At 42.1% G+C, this 20,061-nt stretch overlaps 2 protein-coding genes across 2 annotated transcripts in view; both read right to left on the bottom strand.

Annotated features, from left to right (window-relative positions):
- The window catches only part of LOC311292518 (uncharacterized protein), a 1,083,963-nt gene that overhangs the window by 635,771 nt on the left and 428,131 nt on the right, over positions 1–20,061 (bottom strand). The window lies entirely within an intron of this gene.
- The window catches only part of LOC311292540 (ribonuclease inhibitor-like), a 148,027-nt gene that overhangs the window by 36,825 nt on the left and 91,141 nt on the right, over positions 1–20,061 (bottom strand). Inside the window, exons 3-4 of the mRNA XM_084412260.1 lie at positions 7,908–8,081; positions 7,500–7,673 (exon numbers count right to left, since the gene is read on the bottom strand). Coding sequence (XP_084268386.1) covers positions 7,500–7,657 — 158 coding nt within the window. The 5' untranslated portion in view covers positions 7,658–7,673; positions 7,908–8,081. The remainder of the gene's footprint in view (positions 1–7,499; positions 7,674–7,907; positions 8,082–20,061) is intronic.

Here is a 20,061-nt window from a genome sequence, read left to right as displayed (position 1 = left end):
GCAGATTTTAGTAGCTCGATCTCGGACGATGGAGCGTGAACTGCTGTCAAATATCCCAGGCGCGAGAGCGGCGTGGGGATTATGGTGTCTGAAAGTGGGTGCGCGTGCTCGTGAGCTGACGCGGGATTTGCACTTATGACACGGCCAGTGTTTGGGAGCTTTATGAGGTTTGCAACCTGTCTGGCAGAGCGGGTAGTGGGCAGGTGTGAGCACAAAGCTGTGGGCACATTTTCTACACTTAATGCTCGAGCGGAATGTTTCCGCTTTAAGAGATAGCGCTCTGGACGCGTTGCCATGGGAACCTTGTCTGTGTGAGGCAGTGAGCACACGGGAGTGGGCACTTTTTCTACACTTAATGTCCCTGCGGCTTGAGCCGTAGCAACTTGAGGTAACTGAGTGACAGAGCGAGCAGCGAGTAGGTGTGAGCACGGAAGTGTGGGCACATTTACTACATTTAGTACTCGAGCGGTGTGTGGCCGCTTTATGAGAGAGCGCTCTGAGCGCGTTACCATAGGGATTGTATTTGTGTGAAGCAGTGAGCACATGGGTGTGGGCACATTTTCTACACTTAAAGCACTTATACTCTTTTTGAGATTTATCTGGGTCGCCGTGAAAACGGCGTTTGTGTGCAGGCGAGCGAGTGCTGTTACTGGCTCGTTGGCTGTGGTGTGAGCTGCTGCAGTAGCCTGAACATAGGGGACTGACAGAGCTGTGCGTTTTGATGGCGGTCCGGCCGTAGCGGGACTCAACCATCTTTTCCTCCTTGCGGATGCTAGGAGGACTTCGCGGGCTCGGGCTTCAACGCGATCTTGGGCCGCGGGCCCCGGGGGGGCAGCGGTCTGTGACGGCTGGTCGAGCGCGACCTAGGGCGACTGCCCTGGCGTCGCTGCGAAGCGCTGGGAGGCCGGGAAGAGCGCTGATTAGAGCTGCGCACAGGAGGCTGAGTTTGAGGGCGGCCTGTGGCTGGGCTCGATCGGCGGGGCAGGAAGAGGTTCATCGCCTGCGACGCCTTCTGTACTTCAGAGAAATGATCCACAATTCCGCTGACCGCAGGGCCAAAGAGGCCGGTGGGCGAGAGTGGTGCGTTCAGAAATACAGCGCGCTCTGACTCACTCATATCCGCGAGCATCAACCATAGATGTCTGTCGATGACGGTGAGCGCGGCCATGGATCTGCCGATGGCTTGTGCAGCGGTCTTGGTAGCGCGGAGCGCAAGATCCGTAGTGCTGCGCAGATCCGTTAAGGCAGATTGATCCGAGCCCTTCTCGTCCAGTTCACGGAGGAGTTCGGCTTGAAGGATCTGAAGAATGGCCATTGAGTGCAGGGCGGAAGCAGCCTGGCCGGAGGCGACGAAAGCGCGGCCGGCGAGAGCTGAGGTGGTCCTGCAGGCTTTAGACAGCAGGGCAGACTTTGAGCGCCATCTAGCAGACGGCGGGCAAAGGTGCGTTGCCACAGCTTCCTCAACGGCGGGGATACCGTTATAGCCGTTCTCGGCGGCCCCGTCCACTTGGGAGAGAGCCGAGGAGACTGGCGAGCGGAGTCTGGCGGAGAACGGCGCGTTCCAGGATTTTGAGAGCTCAGCGTGGAGCTCAGGCAGGAAGGGTGCTGACCTAGAGGCAGGCGCAGGGCGGCGGCTAGGTAGAAAGCATCCGTCAAGGCGATTGGGCGCCGGCTCCTTGGGTGGGGACCAATCCAGTCCCATTCTCTCGACCGCTTGAGTGAGGAGGCGGAGAAGCTCTGCGTCGACACTAGCGCGGGATCTGGCAGACTCCAAAGTCGAGGGGGCGGAGCGGTGAGAGCCCGACCACTCCTCGCTGTCAGACGCGAGCAGAGAGCAGCTGTCAGCGGCATCATCTGCATCATCCCCCAGAACGACGGCAGTGCGGGCAGAGGCCGGCCGCTGCGCGTCGGTGAAGGGTGGGGGGGAAGGAGAGAGCGAGGCTCGCGGGAGAGGTTCCGGCGGCCTTTGAGAGCGACGTTTCTTTTTACGTGGCCCGGAAGAAGTGGCCGGAGAAGGCGGAGGTTCTTCGAATTTAGCGAGTCGAGCCCGTAGGGTCGACATCGGTAATTCCTCACACTGTTCGCAGCCGCCCTCGGAGAGAGCGCGGGCTGCGTGGTCGAAGCCCAGGCAGAGAGCGCACACCACGTGGCGGTCTCCGTCGCTGAGCGCGGCTCTGCACGAGCCACAGGATGAGCGAGGCATTTGCAACAACGCCTCGCGCTCTTTTAGATGCAAGTGTGTCGCGGCGGACACACAAAACACACAACACAGAGCAAGAAAGGATATGTATGCCGGATGGCGCAGCAGGCAGGGAAGGCTGAAGGCTGAAGGCGGCGAAGCGGCCGGCGTCCTCAGGCTGAAATCCTCGGCGTGCTTCCTCAGAGATGCGATGCGAAGAGCTTCGCTGAAGAGACAGAAATCAGCGAAGCAGCCTCTGTACCTTGCTTATATACGCTAAGCCACACCCCTAATGACGGGCTGTGACGCATTAAGCGCGCCAAGCGCGCTCATTGGACGTGACGTCACGCGCAAGGCTCAGCCATAGGCTGCTGCAGTTGCCGCAGAGCAGCCAATGGGCACGCGATTCGCCTGCCCTAGGTCTGCAGGCTGCCGCACTGCGTTGACAAGATTTCAAAAATTAAGGATAATTTTTGGCTTCAGTATCTCGAGAAAGGAGACTTTCCCGCAGCGTAAGCTAGCTTACGCAATACGAGAGAACCTCTCGTAAGAGAACTGCTAGTGACTCTTGACATATGAGACACATTGGCATTTCTTTGTATTCACAGAATAAATATTCAGTTTTCCATCTTGCTTGGAATTGTCGATAGCCCATTCGCAGTCCACTTTTCTTTACTTTTTTAGCCATTATGCTAGCTTGTTTAAAGTCACATAGCATTCAGGCTACGTTGTTTACAGTTATACCACAGGCTTTTGAATGCTTGAATATGATTGGTTGATGAACGTTCTTTGGTACGCATTTTCAATGGAACGTTCTTTGGTGCACATTTTGAATGAAACGCACCGGCCAGTTATTTCAAAGGTCCTTACAGCCAACAACAGCAAAATAACCAAAACTCACAGCAATATGTGACCAAGCAAATCAATTTAGCCTAGTAAACAGGATAAAAAAGACAATTAAGAGTTTGGTTCCAAAATGCGATAAACGCCATTTTTTTAATAACTGAGAACCTGTGAAATTCAATTTTGTATCTGGTTGGTATTGAAAAGTCACTTTTTAATTTGACGTAAAATGCAATATCCGCCGTGTTATTATGTCACGTTTTCTCCCTTTCTTTCCAAACCGCGACAAACGCCAGTCTCCTTTCTCTGCAGAATGCAATAAATGCGCTCAACTAATCACAGCACACCATTCCACGCATTACAGTAACAGTACCAAACAGTAACGGCGGCGCTTTGAAAACATGTGGCTTCCTAGTTTTCCGTATCTACTTTGTACTTTTTGATCAACAAACAGACAATTTTTTTTTATAAATTTGACGGCATTGATGAACCTGTGGTGGTTTCTGTGGTAGGGAAGAAACGTAAGCCATCGAAATCTAATCATTTACGTGAGGAGATTAAGAAGATGAGGCACTCAGGAGGAGGAAAAATGCCGGCTGTTGCTTGTTCTCACATGACAGCATCAAACTTCTTTCACGCTGACACATTGACCCCAGGGGATCTTTTGAAAAACTTGTTTTCAATTGTTTTAAGTCAACGGAAACTGAGCAGGACCAAGCCATTTTACAGCTGATCGCCATCCAAAAAGTTCCTAATCCGCGCTCTCAGATTTGTAAACTGTGCCTTCAGTTTTTGCAATCTGTACCCACAAATTCATAAACCGTGCCCACGCTTTCACAATCCGTTCCCACAGGTTTGTAAACTGTACTCACGGATCTGTGGCCCCCTTCAACCAGGCCACCTAGGTGCTGGATGCATTGCATTGTGTTTAAACTTAAAAAAAAATTATTGATGATTTCTTGAATTTTCTAAAAAACGACATTTAAAAACAATTATAGTTTATTTGTGTAAAATCACAATAACAAGAAAGCGTTGTGCTTTTGTAAAATAAAATAAAACAATCAGGCACTCTTTCATGATCTCCATGAACTGGAGCGCGTCTCAAAAATGAACTGAAACAAAATATAGCCTACCTATATAAAGCTTGAAATGTCCACTTGTAAATGAACAAATTCGAATCGAAAGCAAATATCGTCTGATTATGTAATCTGTATGAAAGGTGCGTTTCTCTCTAATGGCGCATCCGCTTTACAGCGGAGATGGAGTTGTTTGCAGCCGACACTGATTGAGAAAACACTAGTTCATTAATAAAAAATTTAAATGCCTCGTTATTTTTTCAGACACATTTATTATCATTAGCCAATAAAGCACCTATAAATCACCTCTCTGTATGGTTCCAGAGACATGGCTCTTCTCATTCAGCATCAGTACGGCGGTAAAAATATCATTTCCGGGTTCTAATTTGGCCTTAAAAAAACATTCAAATCGACCTCATTTCCATATTAATTTGTGAATATTTTAAATGTTTAATAAATGAGCAAAAAGTCATAAACACAAATCTGAAAAAAAATATTTTTTTTGCTCAGCATTTGGTGTGTAGTTCAAATTCAAATTTTGGTGTTAAATTTTGGATTTTAAAAATACAACAACCGTTCATTTTTCGTTTTTCGACTACTGGTTAAAAAAGGAAAAAGGAATGGACACAAAAGCACACGGACCTGATTCAATGGATTAATTGCATTTTGGAAAAAAAATGTCATGGATTTATTGCATTTTGGGGGAAAAAATAATCAGTTTTTATAATAAGTCTTTGAAAGTCAAAATCTGGATTTTAAATTTTTTATGTTATTATAACCTAATAATTCTATGTGAAAATTTGAAACAGAAAATAGTGGTTTTCATCTTGCCACTTTCTTGGTAAAGAAAACACATTTTTTTACTCAAAGTAATCAAAATGGATTTACTGCGTTTTGCAACCAAACTCTTCATTCAATGTTTTTGCTACAAAATTACGTTTTATTATGCATAGACAGCACATGCTCTCTCTCCCATCTAAACGCACACATATGGACACACACTCGCAGAGTGTTGTTAGCGCTGCTCTGAAGATTTTATCAGTAAAATAATTTAACAACTTAAAAGCTACAAGACATTTATCCTGGAGTGGATATACTTAGTCTCCCTATAGGAGAACCGCTGCTGCCGAACACTGTTGAAGACACTTACCGAACAGTCACTTATCGAACACTTATCTCTCTCTCTCTCTCTCTCTGTCTATAGCAGCATTAATCAGCTAATAATTCAATGGCCCGTCGTCAATTATTCCTTACTTATTGCCGTATTCTCTGATAAAATTTGAGACTTGAGTGAAGCGCGACAGCACCACCTGCGTCTTCAGGTTGTAATTGTCACAGACGTATATTTTAACAGCGGACGGGCCACTTTAAATTAATCACCAGAATTTGTTGGCGGGCCTGATTAAAAGTCGTGGCGGGCCGTGTTTGGCCGGCGGGCCTTGTTGACCCATGACCCATGATCAAACTGTCTGTCTGGAAATATTATCATCAGCTAACATTACAACTAATAGTAAAGTAATATTATAAATAAATGAGCAATACTCACGTCAGTGTGTTGAGTTGATAGTGTTTATCCTGCAGTAGAGCAGCGATCTGATCCACTCGTGTGTCTCCTAGTTCATGTTTACTCAGATTCAGCTCTCTCTGGAGTAACAGGTTTTTACCCACAACTCTATTCACATACTGACAGGCCTCCTCTGCAGCAGGACTCACAAACCTGCAGAAGAGGCAATTCAGTTCTCAACTAAATGTCCAGCTTATTATATAACTAAAATAATATATTAGTTATGAATATTTAGCCTGCATATATAGCTAATTTAGTTAATTATTTGATCCCGTCTCACCTCAGTGTCTTCAGTTGACAGTCTGGATCCTGAAGTAAATCATTGAGCTGCTTCACTCCTGATTGTCCAGGATCATTTCCTGTGAGATCCAGCTCTATCAGGTGTGAAGGGTTTGATCTCAGAGCTGAAGCCAGAGCTTTATAACCTTCTTCTGTCACTCTGCAGTTAGAGAGTCTAGAACAGAGATGAAAACATTCAGCTGATTAATCAGTTAAACCTGAACAATATAAATCTGAATGATCGCTCTTCCAGTCGCCTCTACAATAAGGAAACCCCTCTTTCTGGTGGTCTTCGGCACATGTTGCCTTGGCTTTTGGCTTGCTTAGTTGGGGACATTTAATATTCAACAATATTATTGATCTGCCTTACTTAGGGTGGATGATGGCGCAATTTTCTTCTAGAAACAAACTTTGTTGTATTATTTACATGTTATCACTGTGAAGCTGCTTTGATACGTGTATTGTAAAAAGTGCTATATAAATAAAGGTGACTTGACTTGACATTCAGTGGTGTTTTGCTGGCGTATTGCATGGAAAAGTGCAGTGATTCCCCCCCCCCAAAAAATGTATGTTGAGCGTCTTTTTAAAGATGCCTTTCCGTCCGTGTGTTTCTGGATGTGGTTGTTCCCTGTCCTCATCTGATGGCCACGATCTCACATGTCTGGGCCAAGAGTGTGCTAAGATAGTGTTTGTGGATGGTTCATGTCCTCACTGTGAGAACAGGACCATGTTGACCCTGCGGTCTGGACTGTCCTTCCTCGTGAAGGCTAGAGTCTCTCTGCTGTTACCCAGCACTGCCTCTGCACAAAGCAGTGTGGCCAATATGGTTAACACTCTAGGAGACCTGAGGCTCACAGTGAGAGTGTTTCCCCGCGGTCCTCCCGCTCCACTGGCCTGTCGTGTGCCGTCGAGCTGCTGGGTGATGGTGTGGGGTGTTTGCTTTTCGAATCAACAATGCAGTTTAAAAAATACGACAGATGGACCGACGATGAGGTTCAGGCTTTATTAAGCTATTATGAGGAGGACGACATCCAGCGGGAACTGGAAAGTCACACACAGTCCTACGTCACCGGACTAATTTGCCTAATCTTCACGGTACTTCAGACTGCGATGGAAACACAGACAGCAACAGGTCTGGGGAAAAAAAGATCCTGGGACAGATTGTTCTGGGTAATTTCAGTGGAAACGCAGCTTTAGATGATCATCTTATTGAAGAGCTACAGCAGCATTTAGTTTCCACTAGTCTGTTTTGAAACCCAGTCACACTAGTTCTGTGTGCTGGAAGACACTGTTTATTCTCTTTCATTTTAAGTATTTATTTGACATCTCTCTTCTTTATTCTCTGTTGAAAAGGCAGATTTCTGCATGTACACAATCAGTACATTGTATCAAATGCTGGAAATTAAACAATTACTAACTAGATAAAAACACATAAAAATGAGCAATAGGGAAAACCCAGAAAGTGCACTGCTATAAACAATGAAACATAAGCCCTGCTGTCTTCAAATAAATAAATTTCAGTCACACTGTAATTGCTGTACAGTATAATGATACTAACTGTAGTTTCTCCAGCTTGAATTGTGGGTTCATCAGTAGATCACTGAGGTTTTTTTCTCCAGAGTCTCCTAGTTTATTCTCGCTCAGGTCCAGCTCTCTCAGGTGTGACGGGTTTGATTTCAGAGCTGAAGTCACATCAGAACAACCTTCATCTGTCATATCACAGGAGCTTAAACTACATTAGCAGAGAGAGAGAAGAAAATAAGACAGAAGAAAAAAAAAATCTTTATTCTGTAAAGTCACATCTTCTTCATAAGCAAATAAAACAGAAAGAGGAAGAGACATCTTCATCTTTATTTCAACAGATCACAAAATACTAAGTTTGCACCAATACAATGTTAAAGTGTTTTAGTTGAAACTGTTGAAGTGATTTCAAGCATTTTGATTCTTGTATGTGAATGTGACTGACCTCAATCTCTCCAGTTTACAGTGTGAATCCTTCAGTATGTCACATAAGTGCTTCACTCCAGAGTCTCCTAGTTTATTCTCGCTCAGGTTCAGCTCTCTCAGGTGTGACGGGTTTGATTTCAGAGCTGAAGTCAGGATGAGACTCTGTTTCTCTGTAATTCTGCATCTATTCAGACTGAAGACAGAAAGAGAAAATGACTCAGATCTATGATGATCAACTAACATGTTTAGCTTCATCCAGCAGACTGTTGCTGACAAATAAGCAGAGATAGTATCTCTGTCAAAAAATGATTGATTGACAGGTGCCCCGCCCCTTCCGGTGACAGGTGACCCGCCCCTTTTGGCATAGGATCAAAGGGATCAAAGGGGATCAAAGGGGTTAACCTGTGACCCGGCTATCCATGTGGTTTGACAATCATGTGGTTTGACAGTTAGTTTGACCTATTGACCCGACTAGCCCTTGATAATGTAGTTTTTGACAGAAAGTTTTGTTTTTGAAGCCTTTTGAACCTTGTTATTGACAGAAAGTTTTGATCGTTTGAAGACGCTGTTATAATATGTCATGGTATGACAAAGTTTTTTTTTAAGTTGTTATAATAATATGTCATGGTATGACAGAAGGTTTTGGGTTTTGAAGTTGGTATCACAGGATACTCCTACATATTCCTGAGCGTATCTGGGCTGTAATGTGAAACTGATAAGAAAAAACTGTGGAAGTTTATCTCACACAAATGTTGAAAAACCATTCAGTTCTTTTAAAAGAATATAATTGATTATAAAATAAAGATCTTACTAGAACCTCACACAAAAAGTTTAAATAAAATGGATTTAGAAAAAAGTCTCTCAAAGCACCGTCTCAAAACATTGGGAGTGCGTGTCTGTCTGTGTGTGTGTGTGTGTGTGTGTGTGTGTGTGTGTGTGTGTGAGTGTGTGTCAAAGCAGGGCTAGCGGAGCGGGCGTCTATGTATGTGTGTGTGTGTGTGTGTGTGTGTGTGTGTGTGTGTGTGTGTGTGTCACAGGCGCCCCCTCCACATCATGCACTGTGAAAGTGAGAAAAAGAGATTTTATAAAAATGATGTATATTTCACACAAATAATATAATATACAATAACATCTTACTAAAATCTACTGAAACCAATTCTTTCAGTTTTAGATAAACAAAAGAATAAAAAATCATCTTACATAAAACATTCTGTTCTTTTTAAAAGTGTATAAATTAAAATATATAAAATAATTATCGTGCTAATTTAACTAAAGTTGAAAAAACATTCTGTTCTTTTTAAAAGTGTATAAATGAAATGGTTATAAAAAATATCTTACTAAAATCTACTGAAACCAATTCTTTCAGTTTTAGATAAACAAAAGAATAAAAATCATCTTACATAAAAAATTATGTTCTTTATAAGTACATAAATTAAAATATATAAAATACTTATCGTGCTAATTTAACTGAGGTTGAAAAACATTATGTTGTTTTTAAAAGTATATAAAAAAAATATAATATAAAACCACAGAGTGGTTCTCTCTCTCTCTCTCTCTCTCCAGCTCCGTCTGTCAGTCACTGACTCAGAGGGGCCCTCACAACCTCTGTATTCCTGAGCGCACTGGGGGCTTTCCATAGCCATAATGATTTTTGTACCGTAACTGCATATTCGATCATGTACACCTAAACACGACCATCACAGAAAACTATAAAATAAATAAATAATTTAATATCATTTCTAAGCTGTATTGCACGCGCGCACACACGGTTCTAAAAAATGAACTAATCTCTATGTGCATCATGTCACAGCGTATGTACCCATATGAAAAAAACCTGCATGGATCAGATACAGCAACCATATATCTTCCTTTACTTAAATCGGCCAGAATTACCTTCTGTGTTTCATATAATGCCAATACATGTCCTATACAAAATCAGACCGATTATGGCCCATTTCATACTAAATAGCACACATACAACTTGTAGGGGATTTTTGCATTATATTTGAATAATGTTAAAAGACTTGTATGAGTTTTACATGACAAAAGTATGCAAATGTGTATGGTATTAGTAGAAATATATAAAACTCATATAAAACTCATATATAAATCATTTAAAGTTCTTATATTGAATCATATGCTAGTCAAATTAAAGTCATAAACAAATGACACAAAATGTGTATAAATTCTATGTGTTTCATACAGATTTCATGTTTTGATGACCAACATCTGATTCACTTATATGCAGTTGGCAAATTTTTAAAGGGATACTCCACTTTAAAATGAAAATTATGTCATCATATACTCACCCTCATGTTGTTTCAATCCTTTATAAATTTCTTTCTTCTGCTGAACAGAAAGGAAGATATTTAGAAGAATATCAGTAACCAGACAGTTTCTGGTCTCATTGACTTCCATAGTATATTTTTTTCCTACTATGTAAGTCAATGAGACCAGAAACTGTCTGGTTACTGACATTCTTTAAAATATCTTCAATTCTGTTCAGCAGAAGAAAGTAATTCATAAAGGATTGGGGGGGGGGGGGGGATAAAATCAGAATAAAATCAGAAGCGGCACCGCCAGGGTTGCGGTGCCACCGGCTTGGGCCCGTAATCGCTGCTCGCAGCTATATTTATATATATATAAATGCCTCTGGGTTAATGCGAATTAGCTCAAGGATATAGGGAATTTTAGAAATATTAATAATCATAACTGATGGTCATAATTCATAAATCGCATATGCATTTACTTTATCAATTATAAGAAATGCCTTGTTCTGTAACTGGTCTCGTCATCCGTTATTCGTCCAGCGAATAAATGTAAGACTATCACCGTTAAGAAGAAGTATTCCTGTTTACAAAACTCCAAGAAAGTTTATCTTCTGGCCACGAAGATAAAGCCTTTTGGGGTTTATAAATTAAAACTACTCAAGGTAGTCTGATAGCCTAATATAGAGCCTGTAGCTTTATAGATCTTTTGTTTCATTGACTTTATAAAAAGTGGGTTTTCAAACACAGAGACAGTTAAAAGTATAAATGGGTTTATTAATAAAATGGCACACGCTAGAGATTATAAGCTACAAATATAAACGTACGTAAAATGCAAACAATAAAACAAACAAACATTTAAACAAACAAGAAAATATGTGATCAGAATAAAATGAAACGAAAGAAAGAAAGCAAGAACGAAATAAAGAGATAAGAGATAGACGGTAACTTAATTCACGGACCTACGAGCTAGACACCAGGAATCAGCTGTTAGAGATCAAAAGATACTTGCAAGTCTGTTCTCTGTTCGGGTGAGGCTGAGACAGGAAGGAAGCACGGACAGTGTCCTGTTTCTGTTGCGTCTTCTGGTGTCGCGGGAAGCTTGAAAGGCTCACTGAATTTAACGTTACCGAGAAAGTTCAGATCGTTTCCCTTTGGAGGGGAAAGGCACGTATGAGCTTAGTTGCAAAGACCGGCAGCTTCTACATGATGCGAGGGCATGCGTCCCCGAGGCCAAAGCATGGCCTGTCCCGCTGGTTCCTCTGGGAGGAGGAGAGCTGCGCGTGGAGGTCAGAGCGATCGAAGAGAGGAGAGCGATCGAAGAGAGAAGAGAGAGAGGAAACTGAAGGTTTGGACTTTTATCAGTGTCCCAGGTACCGTCCCCTTCTTCGTGGAAGACGAATCAGATGTCGAGATTTTTCCTAGCGGGAAGATCCCTTTGTTTGTCTGAAACAGTCTCCTGGCTCGGGTTACAGTGTCGATTGACTTAAACCTTTCGGTTCCAGAAATATGAAGTGTGTAAACAATATATATTACTGCATTCTGCTATTGGAATTCGACTCTGTTAGATTGAGAGAATTTCAGAGATATCAAACGCATCACATGAAGGTTGTAGAAATGCAACGTTACAGGAGATATGCAGAATTACACACATTTAAAGTTGTGATTACCACATGACAAAATCATAGACACCCCAATATGACATGGTCATAACAAAAGGCACCTCAGAAATATATCAACATTTTGGTAATGTCTTATGTGGGAAAGTCAATGAAAAATCTGTGTGTGTGTGGTGCGTTTGGGATGTGATTCGCTTGGAATGTTTGCCTTTTCCTGGGTCGTAAAGTTTTATGGTCTGGAGTAGGGTTACGAAACCATGATTCTATTTGAGACCCTAAATTGGGAGAAACATCCTTTCGATAAACACTTAGAATTCAAGACTACACATTTAGAAAACCAAACCTCTATTATAAGGTAACACTAATCACACATGCATATAAGAATGTACATACATTGGGAAATAAAATAAAAGATATTTCTCTTATTCTCAGTTATACACAAAAGGGTGTTTGTGTGTGTGTGTGTGTGTGTGTCATGAGGTTGTAAAGGGATACGAGTCACATGGGTGCTGGTAAATTGGTCCTCGTGGGGCAATTATTAACCAGCAAGGACAAAGACGATGTGTTTTACCATCACACGATCCACTTAATGCGAAAAGCAGATGTCATTGTTGCTACAATATATATATATAAGACAGAAAATATTACTTGTCTTACCTTATTCTGATTTTATGATACACTCAAAATATTCCACAATTATTATTATTTTATTATTATTAGGGCCCAAGCCCTGAAAGGGCGAAGGCCCTATTGTTTTCGTAAGGATTTTTATTTTTATTTTATTTATTTATTTATTTATTTTTTCTTGCCTTTTTGCCACTTTTGGGGCCACTTTTTTTTGGGGGAAATTTTGCACACACTTCAGAACCTGCGGCCATCAGATCTGGGCTGAAGCTGGTACCCGGGCGTGGCAGGGGGGCTCGACAGCGCCCCCTGGAATGGGGTCCGAAAACTTGGTCCATAAATCAAACACGCTTGCATGTAATAATATGAAACTCAGTACACATATAGATCTCATCGGGCCGAACAACTTTCGTGCTCTAAGTTTTACAAAAGCCCAAAAGAAAGTCGGTTATTATACGTTGTTTGGAAAACGCATACAATGGAATGTGAAATACTCCTCCTAGGGAATTCATCCGATCGCCACCAAACTCGGTGTGAATGAAGTCAAGACATTGAGGATGAATTCTTGCGAACAGATTTTTGATATCTCGAACGGTTTGGCCGTGACGAGGAAACGAATTTATGGCGATTAATGGGACACACAAAGTGGTATAACTTCTGCACACATTAACTGATCTTGATGAAACTTAAGCAGTGTGTTCGTGGTAAGAGGCTGATCAGATGGATGTGACTATTGTGAGTCAAAGTTATAGCGCCACCAACTGGCAGCAGGAAGTGTGTCACTTTCAAAATGTTTTTGACAAAAGTGGGGGGGTTAGTTTTACCCACAATTACAAAAATCAGTACGTATATTGTGCTCATCGAGCCGGACAACTTTCTAATTTACAGGCATTAGCTGCAACCAACAGGAAGTCAGATATTTTGGTCTGAATATGGATTTTTTTGTTAAATCAGCCTCTGAGTTTTTAGTTACTCCTCCTAAAAGGTTTATTTTATTCCCACCAAACTTTTTCAACATGATAAAAATATATTAATGATGCTAAATTGTAAACGGATATTGAATATCTCAAACGGTTTTGCTATGGCGAGGGATTAAATTAATGTCAAAAAGGAAGCAGGAAACATCTCATAACTTCTAAAAATGTAATTATACCATTTATTTTTATATAAAATTATACAAATATTAGAACTAAACCTATTTTATTCTGTTTTTGCAATTCAAGAAGTATGAAAAAGTTAAAAACAGGCTATTTAGTGCTATTTGGTTCAACAAAAAAGCAAACATAGGGCTATACTGCCCTCTTGTGTCCAAAAGGATATCAAAATAGTATATAAAACGTTTTACTAGGTAGGCCTATTGTATTTAAATATAAATGTATTAGGTATATGACTGTGAGGATATTTTCCCATCGGTTAATCGACGTGTGACACGAGCGGGTGCTTTTAAATCGCTAATATAAAAGTGAAAGTAAAAAACGGACGTCCGCACAGACATTGATAATGGTGCACGTTGGAAAAAATTATACTTTTAAACATAACACTAAACCGCCATTAGGTGTCGCCAGGCGACCATCTTAATGAGCGAGTCATTGATTTATTCATTCAAACGATTCGTTCCAATGACTGAGTCATTCATGATTGAGACAGATGTTTATGGATTGACCATTGAATCTTTGAGTCAACCGATTCGTTTCAAAATGCTGAATCATTCAGTAATGAGAAAACAAGTTGCTGTTAGAGGCGCGATGGTTCTGCTGTGATCTTTGTTTAACTATTTTTGCTGCTGAAACAGAACAAAAACAGTCAATATTGCATCTAAAATGTAAGTGACTTAATTGTAACTTAATTAATGTTTCAATCGTGATTGTATTCAGGAAATAGTTGCCTACTCGTCAAGTGAGGTTGCTTAACTCTATCATATGTTATAAAATATATAAAAACTCCATATTTGTAATTTTTATAGTCAGTATGTTGTTAACTGGGTTGCTTTTTTGTGTGCTGCGATCATTTGTTTACAATTCTCCTGGAGAAGCAGCATGAGCCTCAGCAGTGCAACCTTGTTACCATTGATCAGTAATACATTCATTATAACTGCTGATTGCAACTTAAAATGAATGTAATGAAATTAGAATAATCTCTCGTTTTAGTGACTCCCAAGTTTTTTTTTGTTATTGACGTTCTAATCAGGCTATACTCTGGTCGAGCAAGTAAAATTCTCTTTCAGGTAGGCCTATTGTATTTATATATAAATATATTAGGGATGTGACTGTGATAAAATTTTCCCACCGGTTAATCGACTTGTGACACCGCTGAGGGCTTTTAAATCGCTAACTATAGTATACTATATACTAGTAAAATACAGACGTCCGCACAGACATTGATAATGGTGCGGAGTAGAGCGAGCATTTTCAATGTATTCCTATGGATGTAGGAATTAACTAAAACATTTTATTATGTTTTTGTGTCCACTGTTCAACTGCAACCGCGTCACACACACACACACACACACATTCCAGAATTGCAATCTTGACATCGCAGCCTGTTCATTATAGCCCTAATACAATATAATAATAAAAATAGTCAACCTAACATAAACGAATTACACTGCTCTGTTTAAATAGTCAGTAGTACAATTTGTACTATTCACAGAAAGCAGAGCTCCACTGTGATGTTTCCAAGCACATTTTTGCGCGTGTGAAGAGGATGATTTTTTCCATCGATATTGGAACACGAATGAAGTACAAAGCCTATAATAAAGAATAGTTTAGCATCCAAATACATCGCAAATATTGAAACATTTTGATTCTAATGAGAAGGTTACGTGAGACAAACACTGCTTACTTTTGTTTTTATTTTTACATTAAATTTAAAGGATTTGTTGTGGAATATTTTGAGTGTATCATAAAATCAGAATAAGGTAATACAAGTAATATTTTCTGTCTTATATATATATATATATATATATACAGTATATGTATATGTATGTGTGTGTGTGTGTGTGTATATATATATATAGATAGATAGATAGATAGATATAGATATAGATAGATAGATATTTATATATATATATATATATATATATATATATATATGTGTGTGTGTGTGTATATATATATATATATATATATATATAGCTGCGAGCAGCGATTACGGGCCAAAGCCGGCGGCACCGCCATCCCTGGTGCCTTTAGGTAACTAAAGGCACCGGGGTTGCGGTGCCACCGGCTTGGGCCCGTAATCGCTGCTCGCAGCTATATTTATTATTATTATTATTTTTCTGTCAAACTTTCGGGCACTTTTGAGACCCTTAACGTGCTCAAAAATTCTTGAAACTTTGCTCACAGGTCAGAACCCGCGGCCATCAGGGCTGAAGCTGGTACCCGGGCGTGGCAGGGGGGCTCAACAGCGCCCCCTTGAACGGTGTCCGAAAACTTAGTCCATAAATCAGACACGCTTGCATGTAATAATATGAAACTTGGTACATATATAGATCTCATCGGGCCGAACAACTTTCGTACTTTTAATTTTTACGCCAGCCCAACAGGAAGTCGGCTATTATGGGTTGTTTCGAAATGCATGCTGTGGAATTTGATGTACTCCTCCTACAGAATTCATCCAATCGCCTCCAAACTCAGTCAGCATGAAGTCAAGACATTGAGGATGCTAAATTGCGGACGGATTCTCGAACGGTTTGGCCGTGGCGAGGAAGCGAATTTATGGCGAATAAGGGACACAGGAATGTATTATAACTTCAGCATGAATTAACTGATCTTGCTGAAAATTCCGCAGTGTGTTCGTTGTCAGAGGCCGATCACATTGATGTGAATACTGTGAGTCAAAGTTATAGCGCCACCAACTGGCAGCAGGAAGTTTGTCACTTTCAAAATGCTTTGAAATCACTCTCTTATTTTTACCCGATTTGCTTCAAACTTTATGTGTATAATGTAGAGACACGGCAGATGTAGACCTGTAAAATGTTTATTGATATCTTAGATACTGTTGCCGTGGCAACGCATCAAACTTTAATATTCTTTTCAGATGCTTTTGAGACTCTTAACATACTTGAAATTGGATGAAACTCGACAGACACATCACATTTATTAGCCAGTAGACATGTGTAAAGTTACAGAAACGGGCGTGGTGAGGGGCTCAGTAGCGCCACCTTTAGTCAAAAATGGGGGCTTAGTTTTAAGTAGAGTCACAAAAATCGTTATGTATATTGTTCTCATCAAGCCGGACAACTTTCTAATTTATAGTCATAAGCTCTGACAAACAGGAAGTGAGATATTTTGGTTTGAATGTGATTTTTTGGAGAATTCTCTCTCTCTCTCTCTGTATCTGTGTGTGAGGGGTGCGGGGATTTGTCTGTTAGCAGAAATTTGCTTTTATAATTGTTTTTCAAGGTTTCAGGGGCTTTTGGGGCCCTTAACATGCTCGAAAACTCTTGAAACTTTGCACACAGGTCAGAACCTGCGGCCATCAGGGCCGGCCTGAAGCTGGTACCCGGGTGTGGCAGGGGGGCTCAACAGCGCCCCCTTGAATGGGGTCTGAAAACTTGGTCCATAGATCAAACTAGCTTGCATGAATTAATATGAAACTCGGTACACATATAGATCTCATCGGGCCGAACAACTTTCGCACTCTTAAGTTATACACCAGCCCAACAGGAAGTCAGCTATTATGGGTTGTTTGGAGAACGCTTGCTGTGGAATTTGAAACACTTCTCCTAGAGAATTAATTAAATCGCCACCAAACTCGGTGTGCATGAAGTCAAGACATTGAGGATGCTAAATTGCGGATGGATTTTTGATATCTTGGACGGTTTGGTCGTGGCGAGGAAACGAATTTATGGCGAGAAAAGAGAAACACAAAGTGTTATAACTTCTGCACACATTAACTGATCTTGATGAAACTTCAGCAGTGTGTTCGTGGTAAGAGGCCGATCAGATGGATGTAACCATTGTGAGTCAACTTTTTCAACTTGATGAAAATACATTAAAAGATGCTAAATTGTAAACAGATAATAAATATCTCAAACGGTTTTGCTATGGCGAGGGATTAAAGTAATGTCAAAAAAGGAAACACTAAAAGCCTCATCTCTTCTAAAAATGTAGCCTAATTATACACCATTTATTTCTATATAAAATTATACAAATATCAGAACTAAACCCATTTTATTATTTTTTTTTCAATTGAAGTATTGTTTAGTACAATTTGTACCATTCACGGTTAGCAGTGCCTTCACTGTGATGTTTCCAAGCACATTTTTGCACGTGTGAAGAGGATGATTTTTTCTGTCGATATTGGAACACGAGTGAAGTACAAAGCCTATAATAAAGAAAAGTTTAGCATCCAAATACTTCGCAAATGTTGAAACATTTTGATTCTAATGAGAGTTACGTGAGCCCAACACTGCTTACTTTCATTTTTATTTTTACATGAAATTTAAAGGATTTGTTGTGGAATATTTTGAGTGTATCATAAAATCAGAATAAGGTAATAAGGTTTCTGTCTTATATATATATATATACATATATATATATATATATATATATATATATATATATATATATATATATATATATATATAAAATATAGCTGCGAGCAGCGACGAAGGGCCAAAGCCGGCGACACCGCCACCCCGGTGCCTTTAGGTAACTAAAGGCACCGGGGTTGCGGTGCCACCGGCTTGGGCCCATAATCGCTGCTCGCAGCTATATTTTCCTATGTTTTTACATCATTTACAGTTGTATGTAGGACATATATGACATAATATGATTAAAAATACATTAATATTATGCAATTTATATATGTGGTTCCCTTTCAGTCGCTCACGTTCGACGTAACGTCAACGTGACGACGTAATTGGGATCACTTCAGGGAGCCCTATCAACTTCGAGTGTCTACAGAACGAGCCAATGAACGTTGGCGTGCGTGAGTCGCGTCACGCGCCCCGCCCCGCAGCCCGGGTATAAACAGGAAGCGGGCGCACGCACACATTGTCTTTCACTTCGGAGCCGAGCTTTTGCTTTCACTTCCGAACTCTACAGGAAAAGACTGCCTTTGAGAACGAGAAGAGGACTCTCCTTGTGTTGGTGTGACGGTGCAGTGGCCGCGAGCATTGCAGCTCACAACTGCTGTTTTCACAGCACTATTGTTCTGTGTCTGTGTGTGTGTGTGTCGGTTCGGTGGGCGTTTCCCTGTGTGTTCATTCACACCGCAGCTACCCCTGGGTGCCTCAGCACTGAGAGAGTTATTTTTCTATTTTTTTAGTTTTCACTAAAAGAGCAACACAAGCGTGACCCTGCATCTTTTTCAAGATGTCATTCCGCTTGTGCGTTTCTGGATGCCGTTGTACCCTGGCGCCAGCAGATGGCCACAATAGTTGCATCTCGTGTTTGGGCATTCAACACGCTGAGGCAGCTTTTGTGGATAGTTCATGTTCCAATTGCGGGAATATGACTATCTCAGCGCTTAGATCGAGACTCACTTACCTCAAGGGAGGTGCAGTCCCCTCGCCTATGCCCCGATCTAGCGTTTATTCTGCCCCGCAGAATAGACCTACTTCGGTGCATGACCAGGGTGATCTGAGGATTACCGTGAGGGCTTCCCCGTCGAGTCAACCTCCGCGGGCCCCTCACGCCTCACAAGCGCTGTTGCCATTGGGGCCCCTCAGTGAACGTCTTGGTCCTTCTCCGGAACGACCAACCGTTTCCTTTGGGGCTCCAGCTGACGATCAGATGTCGATCGCAGCATCGGAGGGGGAGCTTCAGTCCTCTGGAGATGACGACTCGGCTGCGTTGCCCCCTTAAAGGATTTGTTGTGGAATATTTTGCCACAACACGTGCTCCGAGACCGATCCAGAATGGGCGGCTATGCTTTCCCAGGCCGCCGAGAAGGTTGGGCTTGCGTGGAACCCTCCACCACGTCCCGAACCTTCTCGGTTGGACGATTGGTTTCTCGGGGTGGGCCGTGCTGGTTCTCAGTGCGCCGCCCCGGTACCTTTCTTTCCGGAGGTGCATGAGGAGCTTTCTAGGACGTGGAAGGCACCGTATAGTGCCCGAAGCCGTTCTAGTGGCTCCTCCCCCCTCGCCACCCTCGACGGCGGGGCAGCTAAGGGGTATGTGGATATCCCCCCAGTGAGACGTGTGGCACACAGCTGGCCCCGGGGCCTTCGCAAGTAAGCATTTCCCCCAGTGAGACTTCTCGCACAGACCTTGTGCAAAGTCAGGGCGGACGAGGAGCAGGTCTTGTTAGTTGCGCCGTATTGGCCCAACCGGACCTGGTTCCCGGAACTAGTGCTCCTCGTGACAGCCCCTCCCTGGCCCATCCCTCTGAGAGAGGACCTGCTCTCTCAGAGACGGGGCACCCTGTGGCACCCGCGTCCAGACCTCTGGAAACTCCATGTCTGGTCCCTGGACGGGACGCGGAGGTTCTAGGTGACCTACCCCCTGCGGTAGTTGACACCATCACTTCCGCTAGAGCCCCCTCTACGAGGCACCTCTATGCGTTGAAGTGGAACCTGTTCGTTGACTGGTGCTCCTCTCACGAGGAGAACCCCCGATCTTGCTCGATCAGAGCCGTGCTTTCCTTCCTGCAAGATGGGCTGGAGCGAAGGCTGTCTCCCTCCACCCTTAAAGTGTATGTTGCCGCTATTGCCGCA

This window comes from Rutilus rutilus (genome assembly GCF_951802725.1).
Source record: "Rutilus rutilus genome assembly, chromosome: 6".
NCBI classification, from domain to species: domain Eukaryota; kingdom Metazoa; phylum Chordata; class Actinopteri; order Cypriniformes; family Leuciscidae; genus Rutilus; species Rutilus rutilus.
The sequence above is the reverse complement of the archived record's forward strand: the minus strand, read 5'-3'. Positions and strand labels throughout refer to the sequence as shown.